This window comes from Sciurus carolinensis, chromosome X (genome assembly GCF_902686445.1).
Source record: "Sciurus carolinensis chromosome X, mSciCar1.2, whole genome shotgun sequence".
Taxonomy (NCBI): domain Eukaryota; kingdom Metazoa; phylum Chordata; class Mammalia; order Rodentia; family Sciuridae; genus Sciurus; species Sciurus carolinensis.
In genome coordinates this window covers 59,809,491-59,822,146 of record NC_062232.1, presented here as the reverse complement: position 1 = coordinate 59,822,146, position 12,656 = coordinate 59,809,491, and the positions used below count along the sequence as shown (strand labels likewise).

General features: G+C 34.9%; 1 protein-coding gene across 1 annotated transcript; it reads right to left on the bottom strand.

Annotated features, from left to right (window-relative positions):
* Positions 1 to 4,804: 4,804 nt before the first annotated feature.
* Positions 4,805 to 5,290, bottom strand: LOC124972588 (60S ribosomal protein L21-like). Its single transcript, XM_047537082.1, has one exon. The coding sequence runs from the start codon at positions 5,285 to 5,287 to the stop codon at positions 4,805 to 4,807; it is 483 nt and encodes a 160-aa protein (XP_047393038.1). The 5' UTR covers positions 5,288 to 5,290.
* Between the last annotated feature and the right edge of the window lie 7,366 nt (positions 5,291 to 12,656).

The window sequence follows — 12,656 nt, the reverse complement described above, 5'->3', positions numbered from 1 at the left end:
CTGTGGTACCCCCCAAAAAAGGCAAAATAATATTTAGATTATTATAAAATAGATGTTTCAAAAAAATTTCAGAAGAATTCATGGAGTATTCAATCCATGGTTGTGAGACAATGGTTTTTTTAAAAATACAATAAAACTTGATACTTCTCATCTTACAAGAATAAATTTCACAAGTGAAAATGTTAGTGTAAAATACATAAGGAGATTTAAAGTATAAAAATGTAAGGAAATATATCATGCTGACATTATGGGCATTTTTTTGAAAGTAGAAGTGTCTATACTGAAGATGCAGAAAAATCATTTCACAAAATACAGCACCTCTTCATGTTCAAAACACTAGAAAAACTAAGGATAGTAGGAACCTACCTCGACATTATAAAACCTACCTATGCTAAACCCAAGGCCAACATAATTCTAAATGGAGAAAAATTGAAAGCATTCCCTCTAAAAACTGGAGTAAGACAAGGACGCCCTCTTTCACCACTTCTAACCAACATAGTCCTTGAAACTCTAGCCAGAGCAATTAGACAATTAGATAAAAGAAATTAAAGGGATACGAATAGGAAAAGAAGTCAAACTATCACTATTTGCCAATGACATGATTCTGTATTTAGAAGATCAAAAAAAATCCATCAGAAAACTTCTAAAATGAATAAATGAATTCAGTACAGTAGCAGGATATAAAATCAATACCCATAAATCTAATGCATTTCTCTACATCAGTGATGAATCTGCTGCATGAGAAATTAGGAAAACTAGCCCATTCACAATAGCCTCAAAAAATAAAATACTTGGGAATCAATCTCACAAAAGAGGTGAAAGACATCTACAATGAGAACTACAGAACACTAAAGAAAGAAATTAAAGAAAACCTTAGAAGATGGAAAGATCTCCCATGCTCTTGGATAGAAAGAATTAATATTGTCAAAATGTCCATACTACCAAAAGTGTTACATAGATTTAAAGCAATTCCTATTAAAATCCCAATGACATTCTTCATAGAACTAGTAAAAGCAATCATGAAATTCATCTGGAAAAATACGACCCAGGATAGCCAAAGCAATTCTTAGAAGTGTGAAGGAGGAGGCATCATAATACCAGACCTTAAACTATAGTACATAGCAATAGTAACAAAAAAATGGCATGGTATTGGCACCAAAACAGACACGTAGATCAATGGTATAGAATAGAACACAAAACAAACCCACATAAATACAGTTATCTCATACTACAAAAAGGCACCAAAAACATTCATTAGAGAAAAGATTGTCTATTCAACTAATGGTGCTGGGAAAACTAGAAATTCACGTGTAACAATAAGAAATTAAACCCCTATCTCTCACCCTTCACAAAACTCAGTGCAAAGTGGATAAAAGACTTAGGCACTAGAACAGAGACCCTGCGTCTATAGAAGAAAAAGTAGTCCCAAATCTTTACCATATCAGACTAGGATCTGACTTCCTTGACGAGACTCCCAAAGTGGAAGAAGTAAAATCAAGAATCAATAAATGGGATGGATTCAAACTAAAAAGCTTCTTCTCAGCAAGGGAAACAACCAATAATGTGAAGAAAGAGCCTACAGAATGGGAGAAAATCTTTACCACATGCATCTCAGATAGAGCATTAATCTCCAGGATATATAAGGAACTCAAAAAATTTAACACCAAAAATAAAGAAATAACCAAATCATTAAATGGACTAAGGAACTGAACAGACACTTTACAGAAGAAGAAATACAATCAATCCACAAATACATGAAAAGAAATGTTCAACATCTCTAGAAATTAGTGAAATGCAAATCAAAATTACTCTAAGATTTCATCTCACGCCAGTCAGAATGGCAATTATCAAGAATACAAGAAACAGTAAATGTTGGTAATGACGTGGGGAAAAAGGTACACTCATACACTGCCAGTAGGACTGCAAATTGGTGCAACCATTATGAAAAGCTGTGTGGAGATTCCTCAGAAAACATAGAATGGAACCATCATTTGACCCAGTTATCCCACTCTTTGGTTTATACCTAAAGGACTTAAAATCAGCATATTACACTGATGCAGTCACGACAGTGTTTATAGCAGCTCAATTCACAATAGCTAAACTCTGGAACCAACCTAGGTGCCCTTCAACAGATGAATGGATAAAGAAAATGCGGTATATATATATACAACAGGGTATTAATCAGTCTTAAAGAAGAATGAAATTATGACATTTGGCAGTAAATGGATGGAGCTGGAGAATATCAGGCTAAGACAAATAAGCCAATCCCCAAAAACCAAAGACTGGATGTTTTCTCTGATATGTGAATGCTAATTCATAATAGCGGGGTTGCCTAGGGAAGAATAGAGTAACTTTGGATTAGGTAGAGGGAGTGAAAGGAGGGGAGGAGTATGGGGGTAGGAAGGATAGTGGAATGAATCTGACAATATTTCCCTATATATACACATGACTACACAACCAGTGTGATTCTACATCAAGAACAATCAGAAGAATGAGAAATTATACTCCATTTATGTATGACGAGACAAAGTGCATTCTACTGTCATGTATAACTAATTAGAACAAATAAAAAAGTGTCTATATCAATATCAGATAAAATACACTGAAGAACAAGGAAAATTACTAGAGACAACACAGCATAGTGATAAAAAGTATACTCCACCCAGAAAAATAATGAGCCTAACTATAGACATATATACATCCCAGAGAACCACAGGATACTTAAAGCAAAAGCTAACAGAGGTGAAAGGAAAAATCTATTATAGTCAACTTAAAAATATCTGCTAACTATTTGCTACAAGGCAGAAAATTAGTAAAGATCAAGATCTGAAAAATATAATCAACCAACAGGATCTAACTGATATTAAAGAACACTCCATATAACCATGGTAGAATACAGAGTCTTTTCAACAGTACATGTAATATTCACCAAGAAAACCCACATCTCAAACCATGAAACAAGCCTTACCAAACATAAGATATTGTGACAATACTGTTCTTGTATCATAATGGTTTCGAATTAGAAATCAATAATAGAAAGACAACAGGAAAATTTCTCAATACTTAGAAATTAAACAATACAATCTAAATAATCAATGGGTCAAAAAAGAAGTCTGAAATGAAATAAAATCTTTCATATCTGTATCAATATCAGTAATTTGTCATATCATGCTGTCATTTTGCAAGATGTTATCATTGGGAGAAATTTTGTGAAGGGTACACTCCTCATTATTCCTTACAATGACATATGAATCTACAATTTGAAAATATAAATTTTAATGAAAATAATTCAAGACAGAAAGAATATATTTAATATTATAGGAAGAAATTCACAATATATTGTTAAATAAAATATCAGGTTACAAAATGATATGTATAAACTAATCCCATTTTGATCATTATGTGAATGTATATATGTAAAGAAAAAGCATAAAATACTCTATACATAAATGTTAAGAGTGTGTTCATTCAGCATCATGAGACCATGGATGCTTTTATTGATTTTATTTTATTTTTCTGAGTGGTATTTTGTAAGTTTGTATAACTGAAATGAAGTATATCAGATGCCATTGGGCAAGTATAGAGATAGATATCAAGATCAATGTAATGAGATTCCCAAATTACTGAAGATAGAAAGGATAGATGTATATTTTATGATTTCTGTTAGGTAATTCCAAGAGAAATTAGGTTTTGCATTTTGATTTTAAATTACTTGCTGCCAGTGGCACATTGTGTTCATCTATATATAACCACTTTTATTCTTAGTAGTGCTGTTCTGTACTCATGGTAGGCATTCAATAAATGTTTTACTTGATTTGAAAAAATAATTAAATAAAATAAAATGAAGTCATGTTAGAAAAGTGAACAATTTAAATTTATTTACACTAAAGTGTTAGTGACTTCTCAGATTCACTTTTCTTTGAATTGTTGAAATCTTAGCATAAGAATTAAATCACTAGTTATGACAATAAGACTTGAGTTTGTTGTGAGACAGAATGCCAACGTTTTGAGTATTAAACATGGCAATTATGAAGCATATCATGCATAGAACAAAATAAAGCAAGACTGGTCTAGATTTCAAAACATTATAATTATGTGCTATTTTAGCAACATCTTCTAGGTAGAAATAGCAAAATAATTCAAAACAAAGGAGGAAAAACTGAGACTTTATTATTCCCACTTTATTGTTTTTTGTGAAATGTTTAAAATATCAATATTTAAAATTAATGGTTCAAGCTATATTTTATTTATATATGATACATTTAAATTCTAATTAATGTAGAGAAAATGAAATCTAAGGTAACTACTATAATACAGAATTATTCTCAGCTACATGTAGTTAATATGATTGAGTAGGCAGCTGTACTTTTAACTTTGTGTCACTGAAAATTTTCTTTTAAATAAAAAAAAATTTCTTCATGATTGCCTTTAATTCCTTTGTATTTGCTTTCAGGGATTTAAAGTCACAAAATGATCAATAATTATAGAAGAACATAAAAGATAAGATTACATTTTAAAGGAATGGGCATACTATATGTTCTAGAAACATTAACTTCAATGAACATTTAAGTAATACAACAGAGATAAAATACAGTATTAATTTCTAAAGAAAATAAATTGTTTCAATTGAAGCTAATGACTGCATTTGTTGGTGTACCAAAAGAAGTTTTCTAATAAAAAGTAAAAATTATATTTGAACAATGTGGTTAATTGATTAAAATTATTGGGGAAATCTTTTTCGCCTCCACATGTGTACAACAAGTTTTTTTTTTAAGTTCACAGACTTTTATTGCTTTTATATTTATTATGCCATGAATTCATAGGAAATAGGTTCCAGCAGCTCAAGCTCCTTTCCATTTGTTTTCACAAAATGTGCTTCTCTGGCTGGAGCAGGATGGCATTTCAGCTGAACCCAGATACCTTTCTCTTTGGCTTCCTTCTTTTTCTGATCATTTTCCTTCACACGTTTCAGGAAGCTGTCTCGGCTCTTAGAGTGCTTAATATGCCCAATACACACGTTAATTCTCTTGGCAAGAATCTTGCCCTCAACTTGCTTATTCACAACAATGCCAACAGCATGCTGGGTAACATTGTAGACTCTCCCAGTTTTGCCATGATAACATTTATGGGGCACTCCTTTTTGAATGGTACCTATTCCCTTAATGTCTACAATATCACCTTTCTTGTAGATTCGCATATATGTGACCAAAGGAACAACTCCATGTTTTCTAAAAGGCCTAGAGAACATATATGGGGTTCCTCTCCTCTTTCCCTTTGTGTTCGTCATTTTGACAAATTACTGGAAGATGACAGTTCCGGCCTAAAGGCTCCAACAAGTATTAAAAGCAATGTTCTAATAAAAATTTCTTCATGAAAGAGACAAAAAAAAATAGAAGCACTGGATATCTGGATAGCAGATGAGATAAAAGGGAGAAAAATCTATCTCTAAATAAAAGAAAAGTCAAGACAGGCTCATTTCATTTATTCTCTAATTTTCCTTAGGGCTAATCCTGTTGGACTGACAACTTTAAAGTTAACCTGACACATTTGGCAGACAGACCATTACTCCAGGAAGACATATCCAGAGTGGAAGAGATATTTCTAGCCCCTTTTCTTTTTTATTTAATACCTTCCTACTCTGTCTCCTAGTTACTTATCTGGAACAGGACTGAGGCACTCTTCGAAGTCTGAAAGGAGGCAATAGTTATGCAATGTGGACTAATTATTTACATGGAATGTTATCAACATTTGCTGCTTAAAACAGGAAGAGAAGGACAGACCATTATTAACCCAAAATGAGTAAAAGGAGAAGGCCTTTTTATGTTAGGAACGAAAAGACAGACTCTTACACCTACCACTTTGACTACTCATGACTGCAGCCCATTTGTTTGTTGAAATTATTTTGGTCTCAAGACAGTCTGGAGATTGAGCTGTTATCAGATTCAAAAACGCTTTTCATTTAGAGATAAAAGTGGGCATTAGTACCACTTGAGAAGAGAGAGAATGCCCATAAGATCTTGGTGCCAAAGTGCAAGTTCACCATGACTTAAGAACATTCCATAACCAACACCAAACTGATGACAAGTGATAATCTCAGAATTTTATAATGCAGTCACATTTTCAACTTGCTTTCACAAATCTCTTTTTATTAACAGTGAGACATAGAAAAATATGTTCAGGCACTATGCTAAGAGATGTGACAAAAGTAATCAAACCAGGTAAACCTCCACTCCTTGTCTTCTTAAATGTTCTTTATTTTTATTTTTTCCCAGTTCTTTTGTTTCTATGAGAAAAATGTTCAACCAACAAGTAACCACTTATTTGCCCCTGCGTACACACACACACACACACACACACACACACACACACACATATTTGGCCCATGTTTTTTCTGTGTGGGTGGGAAATAAATTGTTAGGTATAACTTTCTGGAATCAAACAAAATCAGTCTGTGAACTAATGATGTAAATTTGGGATTGATCCACAGAGGCATGCCCCAAATAAGAAATGAGGACTAAAGAAGCTAAGCCCCTTGTTCCATAACCATACCTATTTTACTTCCAGGGATCCAACCTAGCCCCATTAGACACTTATCATCTTTTGTGATCTCTGAAGTCCAGAGGAAAAAAACTTTATTTTTTTTAGTCCAGATGAAAGCTTCAGTCAGCCAATATAGGGTCCAACTGGTCAATGTTGAGAGGCCTCTGGACAGGGATGCACACATTTATTAGGAAATAATCAACCAAGAAAAGCATTTCTGGTCATCTGTAAGCAAAAAACAAAAAGTCACTGAAAAGTATAAAGCAGAAAGTTTATGAAAATATCATTTACAAAATATCAAGATCCTGTTTTGAGTTCAAATTTGTGCCCAATATTGCCTGAGGGTTCACTTGTACAAACCAGCAAGTCAGCAAGTCTAGGATGTAGGAAAGTTTTTAATGCTCTAAATCAGAAGTTGTTCTTGGGATGATATCTATTTCCAGGCTTGCAACTTTAAAATAAAAATAAAAAGAAAGCTACATTTATTGTTAACATAATTTGTGCCAAGAACTATTACATTTAAAGTTTATAATGACCCCATAATATAGTGCAGTTATTGGCCCCATTTTACAGACCAGGAATCTAAGGAGTCAAGAGGCTGAATATCTTGTCCAAGATTACAACTAGTAAATGGTGAATCAAAGATTTAGCCTGAATCTACCTCCAGATCTTTAGCTATTAACTACACCCCAGGTGATACACCTCTCAGAATACAGTTTCTCTTGCTACCCACTCTAGGGGAGCAGGTGCTGAAAAGGAAAAAGAAAAAGCATCTTGAAAACATACTAGATTTGTGTCAAAATTTTTGCCCAATGATAGTTCTGTTTATAGTTTTTTAAAGTTAGAATACTTCACCAATAAAGGTGAAGCTAGGTTAAGGCCTAGGCCACAAAATCAAATATTTAAATCGATATCCCTTCTTGACTAGAGTTAGCTGGTCCCTACTAAGATAAGGAAGTAGGCCAAAGATAATTTCTGAGCACATCCGGGGGACCAGGGGACTTCCCCTGCTACTAGGAAATGACAATGAGGTTGTTTTTACAGCTATTTACAATCCACAGCACTTTCACATGCATTAGCTCCACTTTGATTCCCAGTGAAGCAACAGAGTGGATGTCATTTTCCTCTTAGTCTTATGAATTACAAATGGGAAACCCAAAGCTCAGAAAATTTAAATGACATGCTCTATCCCAGGCCATACCAAAAATGATGGACCTTTGATAGGTCTTGAGACTCCAATTTTGAGTAAAATGAATGTATTCATTTACTCTCAGAGAGTTCCAGTGGCTAAGGCAGTTATACAAGTAGTGCTTCAACAGCCTCTAAGCCTCATTTATAAACCCCTCCCACACAGACACACTCACACAGAGGAAACACATACAAACACACCTGCTGTTGTGGTAAACTCTTTTCTGAAATAAAATTAGGCCTTTGTTGGAGTCTATAACAGAAGAGGAAGGGGATAAGGGGAGGAGGGAGTGAAGGGTAAGAGAGGGTAATGGGGAGAGCATAAAGAAAGTATGTTATATACATATACAAATATGCTGCAATGAAATCCACTTTTTGTATAATTAATACTGTACTAATAAAAAGGCTTTTTAAAAGTTGCCTTTGCAACTACATCCTCAATGGCAATAATCCCCTGCCCTGGGAGTGTAACACTCTATAGGATCCCAGATTATCTCAAAGCTATCCAAATTTCTCTCTCAAAATAAATTTTATTTATAAGAAGTCATGTTGGGCTCTAGTTGTAGCTTAGTGGTAGAGAGCTTGCCCAGCAGGTGTGAAGTACTGGGATCAATCCTCAGCACCACATAAAAATAAATAAAATTAAAGTATTTAAAAACAGTACATAGGGAAAAATAAGTCATGTAATATTTTGGTGAAAGAAATCTCTGGGTGGGTGGATAAAAACTAGACAATGAAGTAGCTGTATCCTCAAAATATATTATACTTTATAAAGCTCTTTCTTGGCTCTTACTTGGCTTTTAAATTCTGTGAATCAGGCAGGCAGAAGGCAGAATTGATATTATATCATCATTTTTTTCTAATAAGAAGACTAAGATTCAGAAGTCTTAAGAAATTAATCTTGAAAAATCCTCTCCATGCTGTTTCCTTAAGTGTAATAAGGGAGGGTTGGACTAGATTGATTTATGCAGCAAATAAGATTAATACTACAGCTGACTTATATCATAAATTTGCTGATGTGTAGAATAAGGAGAACATATGGACACTCTTATGGTTCTCTCTACTCTATGGGGATAGAATCTGAAGGACTCTAGAATTCATCTGGAGTCACAAGGCAAGCTGAAACTGAATCCAGGCTCTATGACTGCTAAACCTACTTGGTGAATGGGAGTTGTAAAGTTCACTTATAATGTCAGCATCCCTTCTGTATCCTTCACATGCCCACCTGCCCAGGAGGTTTAAAGTTATCATTACTCCAAATCCCTCATTGTATATTCCGAGGTATGCTTTTCACATCTAATTCTCTCCATCCATAGTGGATAACCTTTCCTATGAGAAGTCAGTCCTTAGGCCAGTACTCTTTAGTAGATCTGAATTTAAAGGCATCTAAGCTAGGACTCTTGTCATGAACTATATTTAAAAGCATTTCAAGCTATAACTGACTGGCAAGTTTTGAGTATCAGAAGATTGGAGGAGCTGCAGAATTCCTAGACACTTCTTGGTAGACTAGTTATAGCAAGACTTTCACTAGAAATTTATTGCGTAATAATTTCTCAAAATATTTTCTTTCATTTTTCTTAGAAAAATCTAAATTTAACACACTTGTAAGTGGTTGTAAACATTCCCCATAATTAAGGAAAAGTCCAGCTATCACTGACAGTTTGTGCTTAATTCCTTCATTACTGATTCTCTCTTAGAACAAAAGTTGAGGTGAGAGCAAGTTTATCCAGCCCCAGTTCCTAGGTTTGGACACTATTAGCAAGTTTTCTGACCACACACACCCAACAGACTCCCTCTCACCTCAGCTGCTAAAATGACCTACCAATCCAGCCCACTTCCCTACCCACATCCATCTCCAGTTGAACTCAGGGACAAACACTAAGTAGGGGGAAGTAAGGCTGTAATTATCATAATCAATCCACCTTCTATTATTTTTATAACTTTTTCTATGTGCTTTTATGTGTATTTATTTTTGGTCCTATTAGGAAGAAAGGTAAGAGCTATACAAATTCATTCAAAGAAGGTCCCTCATCCATGCTAACCAGATGCTTTTCTCCCCCAACCCCCAAAACACTTCAAAGCCCAAACATGGAGTCACACATACTCACTGTGCCTCAACAATGCTCAGAGATATGCACTGACACAGAAATAAATACATATGGGGTGAAAATAAATCTTTTTACTCTTGACTGGAAGTCCAGAAAACTAAGTTCTTTTCCAAACTTTGGTACTTAATTATATGACCTTATACTAGTGACACTCTCTATCCCAAATCAGGTATTAGTGGTTTCTCTTATGAAGAAGATGGACACAATAGCTTTATTTTATTTATTTGTTCATTTTCATGTGGTGCTGAGGATTGAACCCAGTGCCTCACATGTACTAGGCAAGCGCTTTACTACTGAGTTACAACCCCAGCCCCAGGTATTAGTCTTAACATCTTCCTAAATCTCTTGTGTTCAATGCAATAGTCATATCCACATATGGCTACCATACTGAGCACCTAAGTGATATAAAAGGGAGAATTTTTTATTTTATTAATTTACCTTTAAGTTTCAATAACCACACATGGCTAGTGACACTATCACATGGTATAGCACACAAATGTATGGAACATTGACTTAGATGATCTGTATCATCTCTTCTAGGTGGTCTGTGCTATTCTGCTTTACAGGATTCATCAAACTCACCCACTCTAAGTCCCTACCTAACTAGAAATGATAATCCAGGGTTGCTTTATACACTTGGGGTAGGCCCTGGGAGGGGAAGAAAAAATTTGGTGAGGGTCAAATTTCTACAGACTGATTTTTTTTAATTGTCTCCAGTTTTCTATAAGCTGGGACCAAAAGATGAATCATGGCTGTCCTGGTGTCTGTGAGTAAGTGTATTTGCATGTGTATGTGTATAACTATGCTATGAGTATAGTAACACTCTTTATCCATCCTCCTAAAGTAGATTTTAGTATTGACTTGAGGAATAATTTCAGTGCTGGAGAAAAAAATTGACTCCTCTTGATTTTATGGTAAAATCAATACATCTTGAGGCAACCTCTTTCTCTCTGGATTATTTTCTCATCTGTAATATGAGAGAGTTGGACTAGAAATATTTATTCAACAAACCAAACAAGCAATGAGCTAACAGCTGAGGATGTAATTAAAAAATCAGACATGTCATGCCCTCAAGAATTAAATTTAGGGCTGGGGTTTTGACTCAGTGGTAGAGCACTCAACTGGTATGCATGAGGCCCTGAGTTCAACCCTCAGTACCACATAAAAACAAAATAAAGGTAATGCGTCCCTGTATAGAGGGAAAGGAGGGGAGGGAGGTGTGGGGGGAGGGAAAAAACAACAGAATGAATCAAACACTATTACCCTATGTATAATTACACAAATGGTATGCCTTTACTCCATGTACAAACAGAGAAACAACTTGTATCCCATTTGTTTACAATAAAAATAAATTTTAAAAAAGGTAATGTGTCCACCTATAACTAAAAAACAAAATATTTTTAAAAAGAATTAAATTTACTATAAAGACTAAACAAGATGATCTTTCAAGACCCCTCTCAGCTTTGAGTCAATGTAAACTATGGATCCTTTGGCTCATATTAACTATGTAAATACTGTATGGCTAAAAATTCCTTAAGCTTCTACCCAAATCTTACCTTATTAAGGCAGATTCCCCATCCAGCTACATGTTATCCCCCTTCTTCCTCAAAATTTTCTGTTTGGTCTTCTCACCCCAATAAGTAATTGAGAACTAAAAGAGTCTAGATAAATGAGAAGGCAAAATAAGATGGCAGCAGAGAAGTATCTGTCTGTGCACTTCACCCTTTCCTGAAATGATAGAAAATACAAGGATAGGTTTGTAATGTAAATGGGAAGAGATAAAAAGAAAGGGAGATAAGAAATCTATGGTCAATTATTGCAAATATGGTATAAATTGATGTGACTGGACAAGGCAAAGACCCATTTGAGGATGGGCAGAATACAGCTTTTAAAATCACTTAAGGACAAAGAAGCAACCAGTTAAGGAAGAATAAAAGTAGAGGAACACAAATAAGTGACAGAGGGCATCCCCTCTCTGCCACTTATATACTGATGCCATCTTGAATCTCAAGGATGTACCTTCTTTCTCTTTTCTTCAGTAAAACGAATATGAATTGCCCTTCCACCATAATTCAAAACAGTGGTAATATTTCAATTGGAGGGAAAGTAGTAATTTACCCTCTGCCTCGCTTATAAAATTTCCTAGAGATCTCTGGGGGTCCAAATCCAGTTGAAGAAATACTGGTTAGAATGCCAGTATAGTTAATAAAACACCCCATGGCAGGAAAAGTCTAGTCTTGAATCCAAATGTTAGCTCCACCTTTAATGTGGGTGGATGGCCTTTTTCCCAAACCTTTGTCACTACTACCATAATCAAGGATTCTCTGGAAGGAGGTATAGATTCCAGGGGCCTCAGAGTCCAGGCCCCATATTGACTATAAAGTAATTCTGGTACCTAAAGAAGTAAAATTTTAGTAAATGACTTTTTCCCACAACAGGTAGTAGTCCAGAAGGCCGGATTCTTATTTTACAAGTCCATCAAGCATAGAGTCATGTGTATAAAATGCTAAAATGAATATAGTTATGCCCACCCCCATATAGTCTTCTTAACGTAACTCAACATAATTCATTTAACAAACTTAAATCATAGTCTTACCCATTCAGTTTGCAAAATCAAGGTTCCACACCAAGCTCCAATCAACATATACTAAATTGATACATCTCCATTCTCCAAAAGCCAGAATAAGGATCCCACAGCTCCAATATCTCAGAGCCCAACCAAAGGCCAAGAGCACTTACCTGGTCCCCAACCTCCTAACACAGGACCACTGACAGCAAACAAAATAATCCCAAACCATCTCAGGGAGATGGGAGAAACTA

Coding starts and splice junctions, on each gene's coding strand:
- LOC124972588 (XM_047537082.1), bottom strand. CDS start 5,287: ATGACGAACACAAAGGGAAAGAGGAGAGGAACCCCATATATGTTCTCT.